Below are 25840 nucleotides of genomic sequence, written 5' to 3' on the forward strand. Positions count from 1 at the left end.
ATTCATGTTCATTTTGTTAAAACTACTACATAAAACAATGGTGAGTGTTCCTGATTGAACAACCTAATTTTGTTTGAAAGATTAAACTTAGAGGAAAATGATACATATGATAACACCATGAGTTTCCATTTGTATTAGACATTGAAAAGGAAAATAGGGAACCGTGCCGTTATTGCTCAATAAAAGAATCTAGCCAAGCACCAGAAAAATGTAATGCTAATTATGACAATAGAAAGCTTAAGGAATATATAAGTGTGTTCCACTTGATATCAAGTTATCAAACACTGTTAAGTTATTTGACCACACCACAGGTATCAATCCCCACGCTTCGCGTGGGACTTCCCTCTAGTATATATATATATATATACTCCTTCTATCCTATAAAATTTATCATTTTTGGGAGAATATGCAATTATATATAGTGATATTAATAGGAAAAAGAATTTTTACTATTTTTTTATACCCGTAGTGATGGTCCATCTTTTATTTGTTATATTGGAAATTGTGGGAAATAAGTGGTGGGCCATATAAAGGGTAAAGATAAAAAATTTTATTCAAAAAAATGAGTTAACTTTTCTCTAAGATGATAATTAATTTAAGACAAGAAAAAATCTATATTTTTAAATTTGAACTGGATCAATCGTCTGACCGGTGAAATTGAGAACCAGCCAAGCGTCCGGTCTGAACCTTTCAAAAAACCTGCCTAACAAAAATTCGGTCAAAACTCGAGTTCAACCAGAAACTTATTAAACCGATCAGAACTGGGTTTTCCATTTTTTCCTTTTTTGAGTTGAACTTTTTTTTTTGCTGGCTTTTTGTTTTTTACTTTTGTATTTTCCTGAATTATATTGAAGAAAAAATATAAATCAAGCTTAATTGATCTATCAAGCAAGATCTACTACAGATCTAACATCAAAATTCAAAAATCAAAAGAAAAAGTAAGAAAGAGAGAGGGAGAATAGAAAGGAAAAAAAATGTTGATTTAAACTTTGAATCAAAAACTTGAAAAACATGAGAGAAAAGAACGCAAATAATAAGATGATATGATATTTTCTTCTAGTAATGGAAGAAAAAAAGAAAAAGATTAAAAGCAAAAAATAGATTGATAAAAAAGAGACCCAGAAGAGAAATGAAAAGACAGAGAAAGATGAAATTCATTGGAAAAACAGCAACTCTTTAATGTTTTTAGAGCAAAGTGTGATCCTAATCTTATGAACCTACTCCAAAGGCTCATCCAAACCAACCTTTGCCAGTTTCACTATTTGGTATGCCATTTCCTCAATAATGCTTTTGCTGCTGCTCACCCGAGGACGAAGAGGCCGAGAGATGGTATTGCAGTGGCCTGGAGCTCTATTTCTTTCTTTTGTGGAAAACAATGCTAGGGTTAATGAAGTGAATGTTTAATAAACTTTTCCATTATTTTGTTTTGACCCCTAAATAAACAACTATAATGGCTTCTATAAGTTTTTCTAGATTTTCAATTGAAGCTTTAGTTTCTTTACTTCTTCAAATAGGTCTTACAAATTTAGTTCTTAGCTTATCAATTTATATTTACAGCTTCTAAACACTAAATTTGAGTTAGGTTCAAAGGGTATTGAATTGTAGAATGTTTGGAAATAAAGTTTAGTATATATTATATAAAATTATTATATATTTATGACATCATGATGACATCATCCAGTTTTTAGATGGATTCAATCTCGATAGAATCCAATGATCCTTAATCCCTAGGTTCGGCCGAGTTGTTGTCCAGTTTGAGTTTTAAAACATCGGAAAATGTGACAAATATGACAAATTTTTTATGGGATGAAGGGAGTATGTGTGTGTGTGTGTGTGTGTTTAGTAGAAAAGACAGAGAATTTGGTGAATAAGTGGTAGGCCACATGAAGGGTGAAGATAAAATTTCATTAAAAAAAGTGGGTTGACTTCTCTAAGATGACAATTAATTTGGAACAAGAAGATGCGACAAACATGACAATTTTTATGAGATGGAGGGAGTATATATATATATATCACATATTTGTGTATGTGTGTGTATATATATCTCTATGTGTGTATGTTTAGTGGCAAGGACAAAGAATTCGGTGTTAGTAAATGTTAACATCCACTTTTACCTTCTTTTTAATATTTTAAGTTCATTCATTTGATCTTGATTATTCATAGTATAGGATAATGTAAAATATTCTTTTAATCTTATACAGTTATCCATTGTAAAAGCTGTAAATTAAAGGTTTCATAGAAAACAACAAAGTCTCACGGCATAATTGAAAAAAGCATTTAGTAAGAACTAAGTTGGGTTTTTCTGTTTTATTCATCTTTATTAAGGAAAAGTCTGGTTAAGTAGGGAGTTATCAAGCAGTGAGAAGTCAGGCACCAAAAAGTCGATTGCTACAACAATTAGAATTTTGAATAGATTGTTACATGGAGAAGGAGTGTAAATGAAAGCTTCTGAGTTTGACCCTTTCCATTTACTCTATTTAAAAAAAAAAAAATGGGGACTTGGAGCATTGTGAAGGCTATTGCCGCCAGGTTTTGCAATCATATTCTTGAAAAGAAGTTGGAGGAAAGGTTGTAGTTTTGGTGCTCTCTGTGAGACAGTACTATCATGAAAGGAAAAAGAGACAATCAATTTAACCTAAGTTGACTCAATTGGTAAATACGATAACTTTTTCAAAAAAAGTCATGTGTTTGAATTCTGCTTCTGCTACTAATATAAGAACTATATTAGTGAATGATATATAAAAATCATGTAAGTGATATATGATTCTAAAAACGTGTCTTGACTCGTGATAATGACCAAAACCTAACCCACTTTTTAACTTTTTCTAAAAAAAAAAAATGAAAAGAACATGGGCTAAATTAGTCTTTCAAATGACCACGTAGACGACACAATCGCGCAGTTCCTTGTTCGAATGGGATGAGATTAGGGGTTAGAGGATGTTTCATCACCCACGTTAATTATTCCAATTGCCCCATTCACCAGGCGTCCTATGCATTTTCAGAATTTTTTCAACCAATGTTCACACAAAATTCAAATAAGAAGATCTGAGCCCTGAATTATTCCCAACAATTGTCAAACTCATAGCAGAGGTGGTGTTGTCAGTGAGGTCGGGAGAAGTGGCCCATTTTTTCTTTCTTTTTTTTTTTCAGTTGTTTCTTAATACATAATCCCCAAATCAAATGAATCAAGAGAATGGAAGTACTGTAACCTTTCCTGTAAAATTGTGAAATAAGATCAAAGGAGAAAAACAGAAGCGGAAAATCGGTGCTTGATGCAAATGCTCCAACAAAGTGAACTGGGGAACAGATCCCATCACCTGCAAACTCGTTTCTTTGGGAGTTTTACAAAACTTTTTATTACAACAAGATCAAAACAGCCTCCATTGGGCCATACCACTGTCATTCCTTTGTTGCTCTTTTTGCTGAATAACTACTACCTATACACACGATTTGTTCACCCATACATTCGGTTTGACATTTAAAAACTACAGTGACTAGACAAGGGTTAATTTTCCATTAACAGTTCTAAAGGTACGTTTTGTTAATAGACGGATTAATCTAAAATATTTGGCTCCTTTTCATATCAATCACGTGTTTGCACGCTTTAGGTAGACCACCACACCTACACTGGTCAGAACAACTGCTCCTGCAAAAATCCCCATCCCAAGAGAGAAAAATCCAGATTTTTCAGCAGTGGCCATAATAATCTCTGGTTCAGACTTACTTTGGCATGTATCTGAGTCGTCTAGGTGTAGTCTCAAGACCTGAAAATGAAAATCCAGTGAGGATTTGGACAAAGTACTTAAATGTTAGACAATAAGAGACAAGTACGATGACTTTTCTTCCCTAGCCATGATATTTGTCAAAACATAATCATCAGCTACCAGTGGTGCAGAAATAACAGAGTATCCGCATGTTTGTGTAAAATATTAAACTTCATTGCACCATGCTGATGAGGAAAATTGATCATCCATGTTCCCCCAGCTCGAATATAGCAATGGGTTCCAATCAGAAATATTTCCAGTATCATGTCTTCAGATGAATCTTTTTCCATGGTTGGTTAATTTAAAGAACAAACTGATAATATAAGTGGTGATAACCAGATGTTTCACAAGAAACCTGCAAAAATTTTAACAGTCCTGCGATGTTATCTGGAGTATTTTCAGAGTAATTCCTGTTTTCCATGTAAATGAACGTCCATCTCAAAGTATGACTAGCTCAGTGACCTATAAACATGCAAGTACATCTGCATGCATAAATGCAAAGTTCCAGGATTCAAGTCAATGTTGGTAATGTGTCCAAGAAAGATTAGGTTGTTTTCGTTGTATGTTCATGATCAACATCAGATTTTTGTGATAATAGTGAAGAAAGGATAAGATGATACGGGATATTGGTTTAAAAATATTAACTATGTGGCTTTAAAAACATTTGTCTGAGAGACTTGGGAAATAATAGAGCCTGAAAAGGTCCCAAAACTGTACATTCCATTTCTTTTTTCAATTTTTTTTACCCCCACTGTGTTTCAGCTGGGAATGCTCGTGATAATGGCGGATATGAAATACTAGCACTTTCTTGGGGATAATAACAAAATGGCTAAATTAGACAGTATCATACAGTGAGCACTTCAAAAGCTAACTTTCTCAATTGGAGCCCTCCATCCATGAACTCACTCCATTCGGAATTTGAATATACATGAGTTTTCTCGATCCATACCCACAAAACAAATCAAGAAAGACATACGTGTATTATTGTCTTTTGACTTTATCACTCATACCCTTCTGTTTCTTGTAGATCATGACAATCTTCTGATTCTATTCTTCCCTCTTCCACAGAGAGAGAGAGAGAGAGAGAGAGAGAGAGAGAGAGCCATAACAAATCCCGCCCATCTCTTCCTCCCAGAAAAATTAGAAGCGAGGGAAGCACTCACTTAAGCACAAAGCGAGGGGAAGCACAAGCCCATTGCTTTTTTTTTCCCCTCCTTTATCTGTTAGAAGAACACGAGCAGAATAAAACACAGGCAAAGTGCAAAACGAGGTACAGTTTTTGGTTTTTTGGGCTTTTCATGTTTGATATCTCATAATTTTTTTGACTGTTGGATCTCTTTAGTTTTATTTTTTGATCTCACATGAATAGGTCTATTAATATGTACTAGAAATCTGGTAATTAGGGTCTCAAACAAAGTACATGATTATCCTAATCAAGCACATAATTACCCTTACTTTCTGTTTGCTCAATAAACACTCCAACTCAAGCTCAACAAAGTTGATGGTTATTTTCAGAACATCTCTCTTCCACATGGGATCTCTCTTAAAGCTATAGTTTCCCTAAACTCTTGTACTTCCTTGGAATAACTAACAATTATCCAGTGTATATAATACTGCTGTAGAATAAGAACCATATGCCAGTACATAACACTGCGCTTGACCTTTCAAAAGCATGCACTTCAATTTGCACAGCATCTAATCAAAGGTGTAAAGCCCACTAGAGTGCAAGCAGCCTTCCAGAGCTTAAGCATAAAGCGCAAAAAACAAAGGACATACTTTTCAAGCAAAGCGAACTCCTATAGAAATCACATATTACTCTTGATTGTTCTACAATTAGAGATATATCATTCTTAACATTTTCAAAAGATAATAAAAGCGTATATACTATCCTCTCACCTGTGGCCAATTATAGCTTTCATTGAATGGCAGGTTCCTTGATTTAAAAAAAAAATAATATATTCACCAGATTCAAAATCACAACAATTTCATCTACTGCCATCAATTTTCCCTCCACATGCAGTTGACCACTGATTACTTTTTGTAAGAATGGGCAATTATTCCTTTATTTCAGCCAGAGAAGTCTTCACAAGTGTTTCTAGCTTGATTTTATGTTTCCTGGGGTCTCATCGAACCAAAGTGTGAGAGAAATGTCCAGGGATGAAAAGTCCCACATCGATATCCCCAAACATTGGTCCACTAATTGCTAATTTAAGATAGTTATCCAGAGTGTCTTGCACTTCTGTCTGCCCTTCAATTCGTCATACATCTTTCCCTTTTGCCCATCAGTTTGTCTTTATCTCTCTCAACCCCTTGAGTAAATAACATAAATGATGTGGGAGCACGTTAGAACTTGGATTTTGTTGTTGTTTAGCATATTGTTAGTTATGCTTTGTTGCCAAATGGCTGCATAAAGCCAAAGAAAGCTTTATAGAAGCTTTAGGTAACAGTTGATATTAAAAACTACTAAATACAGTACCTAAAATGGGTCCTTATAAGGGCTTCAAAAACATTATTGCCCTGAAGTAAGAAAAGACCAAAAAGCCCTTAACGAGGCACATGGGTAGCACATTTGCAACATCTACACAAATAGGTCCATCTAAGGTTCTGAAAAAATTAGTTCCATGCCCACCACAAGAATTGCAAATCAGCCCCGCCTTTAAGGTGTCTAACTTGTATGCATTTTAAGGATTTGATGAAGACTCTTAGAATAGGTAATTTTTGGATAAGTAGATCCTTGTATTCATTTCAAAGATTTGATGAAGACTCTTCAACCAGAATTGGTTGTGCATCTCCAGAAAGGGCCAAGAGAGGAGATCGAGGATAATTAGACGTGAAAGAAGTACAAACCAAAACAAAGGACAGCTCTATGAAACGTTCTTGGTTAAGTGGTGGTCAACAAGCTAATTGCTGAAAGCACAGAGATTGAAGGAGGTCAATTGAAGACCATCAATCCTAACATGCATGCCAAGTTCATTGAGGCTTTCTCATGGGACTCAGAACCCTTCCCCACCAAAGGAAATGATGCAGGAGTATATTAGAACTTAGAATTTGTTGCTGTGTAGCATGTTGGTAGTTATGCTTTGTTGCCAACTGTGATAATAGTTTTATAAATTGTTTTTATAGCTCGTACAATGTGCTAGGCATGTCCCTCATTAAGGGTATTTTCGTCTTTGTCACTTTAGGACAAGAATGTGCTTGGAGCCCTAAGCAACTATTTTAGGTACTCAACAACCTTTTTTATGCATCAACTATTACCTAAAGTTTGTTGGTTTCATACAGCCAGAAGCTTTTCTCACAATTGTGATTTCACATCATCAATTCTAGTGAAGTGCTGCTAGCAAAATTTCTCTTACTTTTCCGCACCAATTTATTTTGTGCTGTCTAAAGGCATGTCATGGCTACAGTCTTAGAGACTATAAACTGAATAGTTAAAAGGCGTAAAGCGGAGTATAACACTCGGGATCTTCTGGACTTAAGCAGAAATGACAAAGCAACGCACACACTCTTTTAGGGCAAAGCTCGTGATACACTAGCATATAATTCTTAGTTGTTCTACAAAATTACAAGAAAGTAAGCAAGAAAGTAGATAAAATTAAGCTTCAGGAGGGGGCAAGAAATAGATGCAAGAAGAAGAATGCAGTAATCCTAGACACGAGAAGGGAAAAAAAGTAAGAGGAACATAATTGGGATGTCAAAAGAGCAAGAGATAGAAAGTACGAGAGAAGTGGACCTGTTGTTGAAAATAACCATCAAGCTTCTCAGCTTGAGCTGGAGTTCTGACTGAGGGAACAGGAGATAAAATGAAACGCATCTCTTTGGGCACTTTGCATGTGTTTTTTTTTAGGTTTTTTTTTTTTAGTTCACTTGCTTTGAACAGAAAAAAGCAACAGGCTTGTTCTTCTCGTACTCTTAAGAGACCTCTCCACTGGTTTTTAACTAATATGATAGCCGAAACATATCAACAGCTATACACCTTTATAACTATCAACAGTAACTATTCAGTTTAAGTATGTTTCACTCATTATCCGTATCATGTGGTTTTCCAGATTTGAGTGGGCAAAGGAAGCTTTTGTCCTATTCTCTTGCCTCTTGATCTTTAGCTTTATTTTCTCTTTCTTCATGCAAATAAATTTCCCATTTTAGAATATGCTTTACATTGCATCTTATTCTAATATAAATCAGGAAAAAGGGATTTCTCTCTTTTTTTTGGGTAAGCAGGATATCCAATCTCCCTGCACAGACCATTTTTATGATCATTATTAGGGAGATAAAGTATGAACCACAGCAAGGTATGACTCACAAAAGGTGAGCTGCCTCAGCTTAGATTAGTAGGTTTATAGCCATGCTTCCTAGTTCTCCTAAAAGGGGATGGTTGAATATCTCTACACCCTACTTCAGGTAGAAGTCAGAACTAATCCATAAATTTTCAACAATGGTATCAACGTACGTGCAACAAAAGAGCAGTCACACACCTTTAGTCCCGCTGATCTGGCATGGCTAACAGCAGCAATAAGATCAGTATCAGCTGTTAGGAGAACTTTGTCACCCTCATCATCCTCGTACTGTTATCAGCATAAGGAACTTTAAGATTATAAATATTCTACATCAAAAGAAAAATCCAATCAAATATGTTCTCTCTTCCAACTGACCAAGAGTTGAGGTCGATTTTGATCATCAGCTGCTCCAATCCTCTGCATAACTGCAGAAACAAGCTCACCCAAATTCTCTGTGCCTGAAAGAAAGGATATAGGACCCACCCAAAAGAAAAAAGAAAAACCACTCCAATTCAGTCCCTGAAAAGGATGGACATATAAAAAAGGCATGTAAAGCATTTCTAGTTTCTAACACAGTTTAAAAAATAGATTTTCACCCAAAAAAACAAAAAAAACTCTACAACTGAGTTGCTTTGCAACACGAATACAATCTGACATTTCAGATGGCTCAGCAAAAGCAAAATCATAACCATTAGAACCACAAACAAACAGTGGAAGTCTGCTGAGCTTACTAAAAGCAACCCCTCTCAAGCATTCAAGAACAGGAACATAAACAGCAAGAGGCTGGCAATTCCATTTCGTAGAAGCACTAACCCCAATCTCCCCAAATTTTTCTCCAAGTACAGATAGTTGGAAGCTGATCTAATCCACCAGACACCAGATGGCCTTCACAAGATTCTATCTTTTGCAAAACTGCCTCATCTATAAATCATAGAAAACTTCACCAGGTACCAACTAAAAGTACTCTCATGAATGGAGGGAAAGTTCAGCTGAACTAGATATCACTTGACAAAATAGTGTTTCCAGCTGAATGTGTAATTTCTCATAACTTTTTCTTCAATTTATCCTGTCATTAACTAAAATTTATCTCAAGAGTATGTTTATTAATACACTTGAAAAGGAAAAACGAAAAAAAGGACGATTCCTAGCAAAATAATGACATAAATAAAATGTACATTATAATTATGCAAGTCAAGTGAATATTTCACATGGAAACTATATAACTTTCACCAAGATAAATTCTCATAAACAGAGGAAAGAAACATACAATGGCAGCCAAATAGTCTCGTTATCAGAAGAACACTAACCAAAATTGAATCTGTGTACACGACCCTTTAAGTCCTCAAATTTGAAGGCAAATGAATTCCCAAGACCAAGACATGGATATGGAGATTTCCCATTTTCTGTCCCATCAGACATATTCAATGCAGACATAGACAGCTCACTGCATCCAAAATTTTAGAGCAATTAGCAAATATAACTTAGAGTACCAAAAAGGAGATATTTTATAAAACAAAAGTATACCTTTGAGTGTCATAATCATCCGGCGGCTCCATATTTAGTGCTGAATCCCAAAACTTTTGCATCACAGTGGTCGCTACATCATTGACAGATTCAGAACCACTTTCAACCTTGAAAACCAGAAAAACCTACAATCTCAGTACCCTTTGCCAGTCCAACAGAATCCAGACAAAATGACGTATTTACATATTCCAAATAGATCTATTTTATTTTAATTTGCATTTAGATGCTTCTCTTCAAAATCAGAATGAACACAAGGGACAAGGGTTTACACTTCTTAATATGGAAGAAACACTGTTCCTCCATAGATCTAAACACATTACCCAGCAGATATATATGTTTGTTTGATGATCTTTTCTTCTTCATTTCGAAGATGTTCATTAGCTTGAATCAATGCTTCTTACATGAAGTGCAGTCCACACGTCAAGCACTCACATTTGATGGGATCCTTCAAAGAGCTTTTGGATGAAAATAAATAGCCACAACACTCAAAAGATCAATGCGTTTCAGAAGAGAAAATCCAGGAGCATAAGTGACCTTTTTGAGCAGTAGAAGAATGATAGGGACAAACCAACTTTTGTGTGACTACAATATACAGTGAAGCCATCTTGAACCTCTGTTTGACACTAAAAACAATCTAAAATTTAGGGCATTTTATTTGAAATGGAGAGCATAAAAATGATATGATCTTGAACATGCTGTCTCTGGCCCAGCCCACCAAAGTTGCATTCCTCTCTTTGCTCATCACAGCCGTATTTGGACCCCTTGTTATATTTTATTATTCATCCGAATATAACATAGAAACAAAACATTAGAATACCTAACATTCATGTAAAAACCAAGTTGAAGTACAGAAAAAATATTTCAAATAAGAAACAAAACCAAGCCTCCTATATTGCAACACAAGCAGCAAGCTTAAAGAAACAAGCTCAGAATTGAACATGACTTTACCATGGATATAGCCGCATGAGTTATCTGTAAAACATCTACACAGGCAATAACATGTCCATCTGCCAAAAGGTCACCATTGAGCATAAAATTCTAAAGTTCAATAGCCAATAAATAAATCAAAGCTCACCTCTGTCTACTACAGGAAGATGTAAAAACTTTCCATCGTGCATTATATGCAAAGCTTCAAGAATGGTTGTATCTAGTGTAGCACACTCAGGATTTGGTGTCATCACCTTCAGAGGAAAAGTTTAGATGAAGTAAATCTTATGTCACTGCAAAATACTCATTTTGTCTGAAAAAAGACATAAAAATAACACTCAAACAGGTGAGAAATCAGAATTTTAGCATAATATCCACTCATATAAAACCAGTAAATGAAATAACAAAAGTCAGTGCCAACTAGCAAATCAAAGATGACATAATCGCAAGTCAATAGTCACAACCAAAAGGTCGAGTTTCATTGCTACCCAACTTCCCAATTTCCATTACTTATCCCTCTTAAATAGTCTCTCCAAGACAATCTAGACTTTTAGATCCTATAAGCTGGTAACGGCGCAAACAATGATCTTTATGCATTTGGCGTTCCCATTGTAGCTACTTTACCCCGTAAACAAAGCTCAGATATGGAATAAAATGGTACTAATTGCAAGTCAATGGTGACAAGATCAAGTATGCACCAGCTATAATGCTTACAGAAAACACAAAAACCTGTTTCGACTAGGCATCAGAATGCAACATGGAAGAAATGTTTGGGAATACTTATAATGTTTAGAATTAGAATGTTGGGAATACTTTTTACATCTCAGAAAATGCTGAAAAGTTAAGGCTCTAATGGATCCAAGTTCCACTCATAAAGTCCAACTAGACTTCACCATTTTAGGTCCTCTTTGGCTGCAGATTCATTAAGTCTACTTTAGGTGTTCAAGTTAACTTCAGCTTCCTGCTAGTGAATTTTGCTTAGCTATGCAGTTTACTCAAGTCCTTGAGAATCCCATTACCTCAAAGTGTTCCTCCTAATCATATCAGTTGTAACACGGTTAGGTTAGGTTTGAAATGAACTCAAACCAAGTGTTGCTAAGTTGAAACTCATAAAAGAATTGCTATTTCTCCCTTCTTTATTCACTCTCCTAAATTCCTAGTGCTGTCATCTTTAAATTGTCATATTCTCAGAGTTTCTACAACTAAGAACCCTGAAATCCTTCCCATCTTATCCAAAATGGCTTCTGGTGCTGCATCACCAGTAGTCCAATAAATTAGTTTCTAAAGCTAATAAAAACCCAATCAAAGACCTTCATGTATTTGTGGTTCCCATGTTTCTGTTTTTTTCCTTACCAATTGAATTTATCCAGAGCAATCCACAAATTAGTAGATCTAAAAGCAGGTAACATTGCCATAGATATCTACTGTTCTCTATTCCTCCCACACCCAAAGAAAAACAAAGACACATTTCTCCACGACAATCCCTTTCTTGATCGTTCCTATAATCTCCAAATAAAAAGGCACCCACAACACTTGATGCTGAAAGCCAACTAAAATAAGCAATAAATACTTCTCAAACAGAACAGCTAAATAATTGTTAGGGCATTCATTACTTTGCCACTATGATGTTTGGCAATTGGTAAGTTTGACTAGTGTTTTAAAAGGTGGGAGGCACTGAGACATACTCAAGGTTGAGTTCAAGATACACCCACTCTTTCTGTGAAAATGTGATGAAGAGGTGGAGGTGGGGAACATACAGAATTCAAAATCACACTGCATGAAAAAGCTATTCTTTTAATGAATACTGCATTATCCATAACTATGAAACAATTAAAACTAGTTTTAAGATCAAAAAAGGTGTAGTCAGGTTTATTTTTGCATTACTAAAGATGAAGCCAATTCAATGTGGAACATCCCTTTTCCAGTGTTTGGTAAGTTGAGCAGGAATGTAAACCATCTAGTTCCATCCACTCCCCTCACACCGAAAAAAAAAGGTAAAAATAAGAAGAAAAAAAAAAGAAGTAATATCATTCAATAGAAGCCATGTCAATTTTCATCTACTATGTTAGGTTCCATCTTAAATGTAATTCCTCAGGAGTTAGGTCATTAATAATATATTATGCCCCCTCCTCCCACTTCTTTTTTTTTTGGTTAAATCAATAAAATAACAAGGCTGGCATCGCACCCTCGTGTACGGGATTTGCCATTCAAAAAAAGGTCATTAACAATAATATATTATGGATGAAGGAGGTCAGTTCAAGGAGATGCAAGTCAGCTAAACTAGCAAGTGAACCCTATCTAGTAATAGAGAGCATGTCAATCTCAAAGGAGTTATAGGTCTTGAAGCACAAGGCTTAGAAGATTATCTAGTTACACTCTTGTCAAAGCTACGCTCTGTACACAACAAGGAGAAGTAAGTAGAATTATACACCTTCAATTCCAGTTTCAGTCATTCAAACTGTTTGTTTTTGTCTTATTTCCAACATAAATTACTATTACAATGTGCAGCTTGTTATTTGCTTCCCCAGGGTAGCCTTTAACAAAATTAAAAAGAATAAAAGAGAAGTACAAGGAAAAAAAAGTTACTTTTCTCGTATACATGTTCCATTAACATATTATATGTCCAATAATCTAACCCTCAAGAAGCAATAATTTATACCCATCTTGTGCCATGCGAAATTTGCATGATTTTGCAAGAAAATGCAATCACTTGGAACTACCAACTATTTAAGTTAACTACCCAACTTCTTTAACACACTTCCAAATATCTTGGTTATACAAAGGGGGGGAAAAAGGAGAGAAAGCAATTTCATTTCTGATTACTTGATGTGTAAAATGCTTTCTCAAAAGACTTGCTCATGTTCAAATGAAGCATAAGATTAATGTCATTTAGAGATGAGGGACTCCAAGATTTTCCTGCAGTCTTCCTTTATCTAATATTAGTTTTTAAATTTTAATTAAAATCTTCCTGTGAAGTAGGCAGAGAAGATTCTAATCTCCACTCCAGGCTAAACACATAACTGCAGCAATACTTCACATGTCTCTTGTGGAAGCTATTGCTGTTTGACTATCCTCAGGAGTGAAATTACTAGGAGTTCTTCAGGTTTCTAAATTCATGAATATTACTATACAAGAGAAACACTGACCACACAAACAATGAAGGAAAAGAGATACAACTGTAAAAAACAATGCAACAAATTCTGAATATAACAGAAGGTAAAGATGAGTCATTTTGAAGCAACAGTTTCACACCAGGTAATTTATAGGGATTAGATTAGTGATCAATTAGGCACCACATGGCCTATGCTTATCTGAAAATGAACTGAGATATAGAATAAAATGAAATATTTGAGTGATAATTGTAAGAACCTTTTCCACCAGAGTCAGCTCAGGAGACAGATTTTGGGCTACAACACGCATAAGCATATCTCTTGAACTGCAGTGCAGTAGTCAAACAAAAATGTAATTGAATGAGCATCAAAGACAGTACTACGAAATAGATATGCCCATCACACAAGTAGAGATACTCAAAATCCTGATAAAGAGAACATCTTACGTTAATATCCCCTGAATTTTGTTGGATGTCATAATAATTATGGAATTTACACGCAATTCTCGCATCCTTTTTGCAGCAACATAAACAGGATCTGATGGTGCTGCTATTGCAACCCTGACATCGTTATAAAACTACACTTAGTTGGCCACAAAATCAGCCTCAAGAAAGCCATATTGCACAACAGACAAAGGTCAGAGAGGAAACTTGACTATACTTGGAATTCTCGGACATGATACTTGACAAAGCAGGCTTGAACATGCGCTCCCTAAGCGTTTCTATGAAAGCAGATGGAGCTGGAATAAAAGATACAAGGAAAATGGTGTATGAAGTTACATAATGTGGTGCAAAAGCTGGAAATTGAGTACACAAACGTAAAGCATATCATACGATAAGGATTTACAGTGCACCTCTAGCATAATTATCTGAGTTTAACATTTTTAACCATCTTTAATTTGCTACATTCACTTAACATTTTAACATTCTTTAAGATGATAATTACTTTAAAGAACAAAATCTCTTTTTTCAATCTTATTAGAAAACTATTTCACATCAATACTGACTGCCATGTCCTTCTATATTTGTAGATATCGGTTTTTTATTTTTTATTTTTTTTGGGGGGGGGGGGGGGGGGTTTGGTTGGGGGACAAATCTAATTTATGACAACATATATTTTCAAATAGATGTCTACCAAAGAGTAGGGAAGATAAATAAGATCGCTGCATGGTTTCTAGATAAAAAACAAAAAGATGCAGTCCACAAAGCTGCAAGAAGAGGGTGGCTTCAAAAATAAAAGAAACATTTTTCTTTCCTCTCTTGCTCTTCCACTACCAAAAGCCAAAAGGGTCATAAGGGTAATAACTATGAACTTCAGTTTTAGAAAATAAGGTGCAGTGTAGCAGTGAGTTAGAAGTATGAGCATTTGTAGTACCATCTATCAGCCTCTGAGACAAAGCTCGCAAGTATGCCAGACATCATGTAGCACCAAACTATTAATACCTAGGCAAACTCACTTTCACAACTCTAAAGGTAATACGGCGGGAACAGGAATTGAATTTTGACAGCAGTTAAAAGCTGAAGGAAGTGGGGTTTACTGCTCTGAGTTGGATCATAAAGAGAAAGAGAACAATAAGGAAATCTTAGGGCATGACTCCTAAAACCTTAAGAAATCACACCTAAGGCTAATTTGCTTCATACAATTTCAAGAAAGTTTTAATCTGTCCAATTATATTTGTTAATAGCTTCAGAAGAAATACAATACTTAATAGACCCTAAAACAATTTTTCTATCCTTTCAGCCATCAAAGTGTACTGCAAAAAAAAAAAGACTAATATCATGGTAATGCACTTCAATGAAAAGGGTTTCTACTGGAAGTCTAAGAAAAGACAAAAAATTAAAAAAAGAAAAAAGAAAACCCACTAAATGACCTAAACACATCCAGAAAAGACCAAAAAGCCATAGGGTTTAGCTTTTCCTTGGAACACTTGTTTGTTGCATCACAACTAAAGTTGCACTAACAGAAGTAGTTTTATTCTTCAATATATTTGAAATGCACTGGATATACAATTAGAAATACCAAAGACATTCAAGACTCATCTTCCCAATAAATGGTATTTCAAGAAATGTAAATAGGAAACAACATAAAACTTCAATTAGGATAAATGGCAAACACAAAAGAAGATACGCAGTAGCATGGACTATTTTACCATATCATATAAACACAGATAGAATACACATCAATAGGACTTTTAAATCAAACTCCAGCAGTCGAGCAACTTCAATTAATTTTCAGAATATTCAGACTAAGTCGCTTCAGAATGTTTACTTCTATCCATATACTATGCACATTCTAAATGTATTTGGAAAACCTTATTCACAACGTTGTCATATGCAAGTTTGGAAGGATAACTATTAATAAATACAAAAGAATACTCTTTGTTTCTCTCAACTAACATGTTAAATATTGTCTGACATGGTATTGAAACTCTATCCCTAATCCATTAAAATAAAATCTGAACTGCTGAAAAAGACGGTGTTATATTATTCATAAGCCAGATGTTAAGAAGTGTAGAAATGATCCTTTTTGCTGTGTAGTAATTGCATGATGGGTAATCATTAACTTTCAACTAACCAGAAAAATTGTTTCCAAATTGTCGTTCCACCCCTTCTACAGCTGCTGCAATTGCACTTCCCTGCTCTGCCGCCTTTTCCATTCTGGATATAGCATCATATAGGCATTTTGTGATGTCCAACAAAGCTATAACTTCCCCATTTTCAACAACAGGAAGGTGTCGAAACTTTCCTGTCAAGGAATTAGAACATAAATGTGGTTTTGAGCTTGAAGCCAGAAACCAAGTTAACCTCTGGAAAAAAAAAGTTAAGAAAGGATAAAAGCCATGTACATGGGTCAAACAAAACATTATTGACTGAGCACACAATGAAAGTTCGAGAACTGTTTCTCCAAATCGTTCAGTAGACAAAGAAGAACTGTTTTATAAACAAATAAAGGAAAGTACTGAACAGCTGATAATTTCACACATAAATTACTAAAGTAGTCATGTTCTGGTAACAAAGCATAAATCACCAAAAACACACACAACGCAGGAAAAAAGTCCAGACGAGATAAAAGATTGCATCAATACCCTCCAAGAAGTAACGAAGCCTAGAATGTCAAACATAATGATGACATTAGCCCGAGTGGAAGTTCCCATCCCTAAGAGTCATCCACGTAGATTTCTCACGACTGTGGCCATTTATAGGATTACACTGTCAAACTCAGAACCATCTTAGTGGCATAATTATCCTGGGACTATTGTCTCCTTCATGCATATTACACACTGTACTTTATCACATCATCATTCATTTACTCCCTACAACTAACAATATTAACTCCTCCAGAAATCTTCATGCAAGAGTAGAGGTGCATAAGAACTCCTCATGCACTCGAACACAGCATTAAGAACAAGCAAGACAACCAAAAGCATGAAAATATAACCTTGGACCATCTTCTGAAGAGCATCAATTGCCAACGTATCTGAAGTTACAAAAATTGGGTTCCTCGTCATGACTTTTGAAACTATTGTCTGCTCTGGTCGCAGCTCCTCAGCTACAACTCTAGTCGTAATATCCTAAAAGCAAAAGACAAAAGTTCAAAATTACTTTTAGAGTATAAGTTCTAGATCACTGCCCCTCCCAAAAATTTGCTAACTGGTATGAACGTAGTGACTGTAGTATGACAGTTGCAACTCTTGCTAACATTATGAAATCAAAATTACCAACAAAGTTCTCTCCTTATCCAACCTAAATCTCATTCTTATGCTTCATAAACTAATTTTCTTTATTCAATCTACCACAGATTCACCAAGCCTATATCTAAAATAGCATACATTAAAACAAAGACCACTTGCATTCATGAACATAATTCAGTGGCAACTGCAACTTAACATCAGATACCTTATCAGTGACAATGCCAGAGAGCAGCGCATTAGCATCAGTCAGCAACACAGCATCAACACGCCTAGCAGCCATTCTCCTACATGCATCAGATACAGTTGTCCCCTCAGGAATTGTAAGTGCTTTTGACAACCTCAGCTTTTTCACCGTCCTTTCCCCTCCTCCAGATCTACATCCATCCACAGATACATGCACATTCAATATGGGCATAGCCATTTGGACAACCCACAGACAGAGACATACAGATAACCAAACACTAACCATTTCATGATATTCACATAGTATGTAAGACAAAAATATGCGCGCCCACCAATAATTCAACAGTAAAAAAAATTATATCAGGCAAAATTACTAAAAACAGACATGTTTAATACCTAATACATTAGAAGGGCATAACTATTACCTATTTATTACTGATTAGAGGGGTAAAATTTCTACTGATTATGTCCTAACTGAACACTATTTCATCCACGTCTCACTACATTTATTGCATAATAAGGCACTATACAAGAAGTAGCTCAACGCTATGCCTCCTTTATCAATTACGACCCAAATTTACACACTTTCCTGCACACCATAATGGTACATTCTGTACTATTTTGTACACTTTTGTGCCATCTTTATCAATTAAGACAACAAGCACGTATTCCTACTAATTGTGTCCTAAGCTTACACTTTTTCATGGACGATATCACTACATCAGTGCACAATAAGGCAGCATACAATAAGGAGCTCAATTGCACCTTCTTTTATCAATGAAGACTCCAAGCTCCCCATTTAGCTATTTTTCCCTCTCAAACAACTGCTGAAACTACTTCTTCTACACTTAACACTTCAAACTCTGCAACTTGTCTACCACAAAAAAGACAAGAAACTGCTTTCAAAAACCAAAACAACAGAACACAAGTAACAACGAACAGACTTGCCTTGTACTATATAACTCCCATTTTGATTATCCAAACAAGACAGTAAACAAAGATTAAACAGGAAAAAAAAAAGAAATAACAAACAAAAAACAATATTATAGAGAATATAATTGTTGACATACGAGTGCGCAGGGGAAGTAGGTTTTGTAAGCGACCCACTGTTGCTATTAGAATTAACGTTGACGGAACCATTTTCCGACGAATTCGAGGATTTCCGAAGAGTAGAAGGATTGTTCCGTTTCTGAGCCGAACTATTCCGGCGAGGAACTGGAGGAGGTGGAGCCATTTGACCACTCATTTTGCTCTTTTTCCTTTTTCCTCTTCAATTTAATCTATTCCTCTAATTTTTGTATGGCAATCTTTTCATGGATGAGAACAACTATGCCCTAATTTGAAAAAGATATTGAAAGGGGGAAGGGGTTAGGGCTACTCGATCTCCGAAGGAAATTTTCGTGGAAGCCCTAACCCTCTTTTGCTTCTGTGATTTTTTTTTTTTTTAATCTTTTCTATCGTTCTTTCTCTGTTTATTGTGTTCTCTGGTCGGGGGAATTTCTGGCTGCGGAAATGGGAAGCAGAATCTCAGAAAGTCAAAGAGAGGCGGAGAGAATTTTGAGATTTTTTGAAGATTATTTGAAACTTTTTTTTTTTTTTTTTTGGCTTTAATTCCAAAATTCCCCCATAGAAATGCCTTTTCCTTACTTTGCCCCCTTGAATGTTGAATTGCTTCGGTTGTTGAAAAAAATAATAATAATTTGAATAGGATCCAGTGGCGTTGCACGGTACTAGGCTTTGCGCCCGCGGCTTCCGCGGATGTCCATTATTGATTGTAGGGATAATTTCAGAAACCTCCTTGAGGTTTCATGAAATATCACTTAATTCTTTTAAACTTTTCAAAATTTCACTTAACACCCTTAAAATAATAGTAGGGCTATATGCTAATATCAAAGGTGATGAATTGTTAATAATGCCCTCCTATTTAAACTTTCTAAACTTGTTTTTCTTTCTATAAATGTCAATGAAATATAAGATTTAATCAATGAAATATTCAGCGTATTTAGAGAAAAATAACTGCAAGTTCTTTTTTTCCCTTTTTTTTTTGTGTTTCACAACTTTATTTATTTATTTATTTGTTCCTATTCATGTAGAATGCAAGAGAGATAAAGTAACCGAAACTTCGAACTACGATTTTTCAACTTCTGAGTTTTTCATAATAAAATTTTCATATTTCAAACTCATAAAAAAGTCGGTCTATTTTGAATAAATTCTCTGTATGATATTGAAATTGAATTTCATCTATTACTGAGTTTTTTTGGTTCAAACGTATGATTTTTACATGTTAATTGTCTTCAATGCTATGGAGGATTTTATTTGTAGAATTGGTTTAAAAAATAGTATTTGCTTTTACTGCCTCTCTCTTGTGTACTCTTCCTCCTTTGCTCTTTTTAGATATGTTTGAAATCCCATTAGAACATTTGGAGGTAGAATTTCTGGTTGGGGTCCAAACCATTTCCACCAGTGATTGAACCAAATTGGGAATTCTTTACTGCAACTGTCTTTGAATGTGAAAAACCAGGAATGGTTGAATGGTCTAAAAAGGAAAGCACGATACCATGCCATTTTGTAATCTTGATATGTAAATCCATCTGGAATAAAGTTTACTGAAAAGGATTTTTTGGAATAAAGAGAAATCCATTCATTAGGAGAACAAACTTTCTTTATAATACACTTAGAATGGCTAATAATGTTGGGATTCTTTTTATCTGGAATTGGGTAAATCTCTACAGATTGAGTATCTGTAAGGATCAATTCATAATAATCTAGATTTTTTGAAGGGTCATCTGGTTGTAGGCCTGTCAACGGGTCGGGTCTAGACCCGGATCCGGACCGGATCCGTGAAATTATTGCGGGTATGGGTAGGGATTTAATTCCGTTTTCCGGATCCGGATCCGGATCCGTTTTGTCAAACAAAAAAACGGGTCGGATACGGAATATAGTATTCCGGCCCGTATTAGACCCGGATCCGGATATAAATGAATTAATAATTTTAAATATATATATTTATCAATATAATTTGATTAGAGTGATGTATTTTAATAAAGTTAATTTGATTTCTTTTCTTATTTGGTTTTTTCTTTGCATTAGTTAAAAATTAGTTTACAAATATATTTTTTTTCATTTTTATTAGAAATTATAAATTTTGCTAAATTTGTTCGGGTAGACCCGGATCCGGATCCGGGACCCGCCGGACCCGCCGGATCCGGATCCGGAACATAGAATAAAAGACCCGTCGGGTAAACGGGTCGGGTCCGGGTCCGGCATAGTAATTCGGGTCCGGGTCCAGAATAATGAATTCCGGCCCGGACCCGGCCCGTTGACAGCCCTATCTGGTTGCCAATAGCATTTTGGTGGAAAGATCCTTTGAGTAACTTGATGAAGAGTAGAGTATATGGGTATTTCTTGGAATCTGGTTAAAGTAATATGTTGAGTAAATGGCTTTGTGAAATAAGTATTTCCTTGAGATTTTTCTGGGAATTTTGCTAGTTGTTGAATGGGTCTAACTGGAGAAGTAATTGGAGTAGCAGCCTGACTATAAGTCAATGCTGGGAAATCTGATAAAAGTTGAAATCTATTTTGAGTTACAGAGGTAAGACTCATCTCATAATCCTGAGGAGTGTTTGGCCTGGAACTTCCTGCTTTTGAATCCATTTGCCTGCAAAATTAATAAACAACATCTTTAAGTTGGTCAGCTAATTGTCTGTTTTGTTCTTGATAATGTTGAATAAATTCGTTGTGAAGAAAATCTCCACTTCTGCTTAATCTCTGATGAGTAAGAAGTCGAATGGTGTTTTTCTGAATTTGTCTTTGTAGAATAAAGGCTCTTTCTTTTGGAGTAATGGTTGCATAGGGACTTTTGTGAACATAAATTTCATCATATTTAGGAATTTGGTAGGCTGAAATAAATTGTCTTCCATTCGGAGTCTGAATGGAATAGACATATCCTCTGGATAGAATCGATTTTTCTTTATTTTGAAGGCTGGGAGAATCTCGTTGAGTTCTCAAATAATTTGTATATTCACGATCATTTCTTTGAGCCATCATTGCTGGATCCATGTCCTTGTAGGAATTCTCTGGTTAGAAAATCTGGTAAAGAATTATTTTCTCCTTTGATAAATTCAATCTCAAAATCAAATACAGATAAAATAGCTTGCCATCTTGCAAATATTTGTTTTGAAACTATATTTTGAACATCCTTTTGTAAAATTTCTTTTGCAGATTTACAGTCTATCCTAATTAAAAATTTCTTATTATATAAATCATCTTGAAACTTTGATATGCACAAAACTATGGATAAAATTTCTTTTTTAATAGTTGAATAATTCTTTTGAGGGTCAGACCATGTTCCTGAATGAAATCTAACTAATTCTTCTTTTGAATTATCTAATCTTTGTTTTAGTATTCCACCATATCCTAATTCTGATGCATCTGTTTCAACTATCATGAATGCTTTAGGATGAGGTAAACATAAACATGGTAATGACTCTATTTTTTCTTTTAAATATTTTATTTTTTGTGTATGTTCATCTGTCCAAGGTTTTGGATTCTTCTTTAATCTATTAAATAATATAGAACATTCTTTTCTTAGATTTGGGAAGAAATCTGCTATATAATTTAAGCATCCTAAAAATCTTTGCAATTGATTTTTATCTTTTATCTCATTTGGAAATTTAGTAGCAAATTCTAAAGCTCTATTAATTGGTTTTATTGTTCCTTGATATATATTATGTCCTAAAAATCTTACTTTAGTTTGAAATAACTTCATTTTTGGAGCAGAAACAACTAATCCATTTTTCTTGACTACTTTTAGAAATATACTTAAATGTTTAAAATGTTGTTCTATTGATTCTGAAAATATTAATACATCATTTATATAGACTATACTGAATGAACTGTAAGGATTGAAAATATCATTCATTATATTTTGAAATTCTGATGGTGCATTTTTTAATCCAAATGGCATAACTTTCCATTCATAATGTCCAAAGGGTGTTGTGAATGCTGTTTTATATCTATCTTTTGGATTTATTATTATTTGCCAATATCCTGATTTCATATCAAACTTTGAAAAGATTTTTGCATTAAATAATCTATTGAGCAAATCTTTCTTATTAGGAATAGGATATCTAATCCATTGTAGAACTTTGTTTAAAGGTTTATAATTTATTACTAATCTTGGAACTCCTCTTTCTTTTTCAGCTTGATTCATAACATAAAATGCAGCACAACTCCAAGGTGATTTTGAAGGTGTTATTAATCCTTTATCTATTAATATTTTTATTTCTTTCTTACAAAACTCTAGTAACTCAGAATTCATTTGTATTGGTCTAGCTTTTGTTGGAATATTTTTCTCATTAAAGTCTTTTTCATAAGGTAATTCTATCATATGTTGTTTTCTATCCCAAAAAGCATTAGGAATGTCTGCACAAATTTCTTTTTGAAATAAGTCTTCTAATTCTAATATTCTTTTTTGTATTTTAATATCATTTAATTGTTCTTCAATTTTTAAATAAGATTTTTCTTCTTTAATATAGTTTATTTGTTGTTGTACTCTAGTAATAGTGTTTATGGTTTTATATATTGAAGATGTTTGTAATATTTGTAATTCCTTTTGTCTTATAGGAGTTAAGAATTTAAAGGTAATAATTTTTCCCATTATATTTACTGAAATTCCTTCATGACTTACTAAAAATGGGTATATTTGAATTAAAAAGGGTGTTCCCAATATAACATCATGATTTATATTGTTTACAATTATGAAATTATGTCTAATACAATATTCATTATTACATATTGATCCTTTTGTAAATTTATACTTCACTTCTAAATCTTCTCCATTTGCTGCCATTAGTTTTTCTTTTGTTCTTTCGCAATATTTAGTGGGGATTATTCCTTCTTTAATACAACTTGTGTCAGCTCCACTGTCTATTAGAGCTACAAATGTTTCTTTGAAGTCTTCTACTGTGATTGTTATTAAGGCAAACCATTTTTGAAAAGTCATTTTTTCTATGGTATTTATATATTGATCTTCTTTTACTGGACTTTCTGATATTGAAATTTCGTCTGTTTTAATATTAGAAGTTGAAGGTTGGTTGTTGTCTATTAATGTTAATTTTGATTCTATTTCTAAATCTTTTAATTTTAATTCTATTATCTCTTGTTGTAATTGTTTCACTTGAATTTTAAGTTTATTAATTTCTGTTTGAAGATCTTTAGTAGTTTCTTTTTTCATTATATTTATATTTGGATATTTATCTATTAATTTCGAAATGCTAAAAGGTTCTATTATCTTTGGCATTTTATCTTCTTGAATAATTAAGCTTTTTAATCTTTCTAAATATTCTTTTTTAGCTATTGGATCTTCTATTTTCTCTATTATATCTAATAAAAATTCTTTATCTTCTTTTTTAGTAATAACATTTATATATTTTGGATTACAATTACAATCTTCGTCACTTTCTGAACTAGAAATATCATCATAATAATCTTCTTCAGAATTTTGATCTTTTCCATTTATTAATAAATTTATTAGTTTATTTTTAATTTCTTCTTGGTTTACACAGATTTCTGAAATTTTTTCTTTTAATTTACATTTGTTTGCTTTATGACCTATTTTTTCACATTTATAACAAACAATTTTCTTTTTAATAAATTTTCTCTTTTTAGTTGGTTCATTTTCCTTAGGGTTTTTGTATCTTATTTTCTTATTATATTTTTTAATTTTCTTCTTATATGCTGATGGTGATTTAATTCTTTTAATTCCAAAAGCATCACAAAATGATCCTACTTCTTTTGTTTTAGATCCATATTTTATTTGTAATCTTAATTCTGAACATAATATTAATCTTTCTTTTTTCACAAAAGCAAATAATTGTCCAAAAGTAATGTTTTCAAATGAAATTACATCTGTTCCCATTTCCTTTTGTAAATTATCCATTATTCTTTGTGAAAATAAACTTGGTAATCCAGTTATGAATCTTTCTTTCCAGAATGAAGTATTACAATCTGGTCTTCTTAATACATTTGTTAAAAACATATCTTTATACCATCTAAAATCTGATAAAGTTGGACATCTTAAATTTGTTAAAAATGTTTTATTAGAATTTAATTCTTCTTTTGGATTTCCTATCAAATACATTACTATTGTTACTATTAGAAATTCTGCAGCATCTGATTGTATTTGAATATTTCCTTGATCATCTTCTATTTCTTGAGTATGATCTAGTATTGATAATTTATCTTGTAATGTTAAGGCATTATCCCACCAATTCTTTAATTGTCCAATAAATCCTGAGACTAATAATGTTGCAATATTTCTTTCTTGAATATTTTTAATTTTGTAGGCTAATCTAGCCATTCCCATTTCTTGTAAATTATTTAATACTTCATATTCAGCTTTTCCATCTATATTCCATTCATATATTGAATCTCCATCATATTTAGTAGTTCTAAATTTTGATCTTTCTTCATATTGAATATCCGAAGGGCTTGGTCTAGGATAATAATTTTTTGAACTTACCATTTTCCAATTATTTCTGCTGTTATTATAATTTTTTCTTTTTATTCTATTTATTTGATTTCCTTCTGTTTCTTCAAATTGATCTTCTATAGGTAAAATTATATCTTCTTCTTCTTCTGATTTTATTGATTCTTCTGATAAATCTTCTAATTCTTCAGTAGAATTTTCTTTTATTATTTGGTCTAATGTGTTTATTTTTGGAGTTGAAGGTTTAGAATCTGTAGTTAGATTTTGTAATGCATTAGATATTTTATTTAATAAATTATCTGTATTATTTATTTTTTGACTATTAATATTTTGTACTAAATCTTGCTCTTTTTCTCTTGTCAAACTTCTAGGTTGAAAATGAGGTGCTGATATATCATTTGGGAATTTTAAATCTGGTTTCTTTAGAGTATCAATTTTTGTATTTAATACTTCCATATGTTGAGATATTGTATGTAAAATTTGATTTGTATAATTATTTTGTTGATACATTTTTTTAAGATCTTCTAAATTTATTGAATTATTTGTACTTGATTCTGCTTCTCTTCCTTTCTTAAAGGGTGATGCAATTATTTCTCCTTGTCCTATATTAACTTTTACTTCTTGTAATGGAGGGTGTATTGAGGTTATAATTTGTTCATCTTTTAGTTTCCATTTTTTATATAAATTAGTTTGAACATTTATTTGAGGTGTACCATATACATCAGTTATTCCTAATTTTGATGTGTAAAATGTTAACCATGTGAAAAAGGGAAAGTCAAACTTTTGTTTTTCTATTTCAATTTTCCATTCTATAATTAATTTTTCTTTATATTGTGATTCTAATTGAAAAAACCAAATTCTTTTTTCAGTATTTTCTT

The 25840-nt window shown here is 33.5% G+C and overlaps 1 protein-coding gene across 3 annotated transcripts; it reads right to left on the reverse strand.

Annotated features, from left to right (window-relative positions):
- Positions 1-3279: 3279 nt before the first annotated feature.
- Positions 3280-19078, reverse strand: LOC113699273 (CBS domain-containing protein CBSCBSPB3). Of its 3 annotated transcripts, none has more exons than XM_027219517.2 (14): positions 18544-19078; positions 17496-17664; positions 17038-17170; positions 16174-16344; positions 14260-14338; positions 14046-14159; positions 13859-13925; positions 10638-10743; positions 10511-10569; positions 9563-9669; positions 9346-9482; positions 8414-8496; positions 8237-8326; positions 3280-3764 (listed from the first exon to the last, which is right to left on the reverse strand). In XM_027219517.2, the coding sequence occupies exons 1-14, from the start codon at positions 18717-18719 to the stop codon at positions 3588-3590; spliced, it is 1668 nt and encodes a 555-aa protein (XP_027075318.1). In that variant the 5' UTR covers positions 18720-19078; the 3' UTR covers positions 3280-3587. The 3 variants fall into 3 exon arrangements, with proteins under 3 accessions (XP_027075318.1, XP_027075319.1, XP_027075320.1); XM_027219518.2 differs by having other exon boundaries at positions 3725-4119; XM_027219519.2 differs by lacking the exon at positions 3280-3764 and adding an exon at positions 4160-6073.
- Positions 19079-25840: the final 6762 nt, after the last annotated feature.

Source organism: Coffea arabica, chromosome 7c, assembly GCF_036785885.1.
Source record: "Coffea arabica cultivar ET-39 chromosome 7c, Coffea Arabica ET-39 HiFi, whole genome shotgun sequence".
Taxonomy (NCBI): Eukaryota; Viridiplantae; Streptophyta; class Magnoliopsida; order Gentianales; family Rubiaceae; genus Coffea; species Coffea arabica.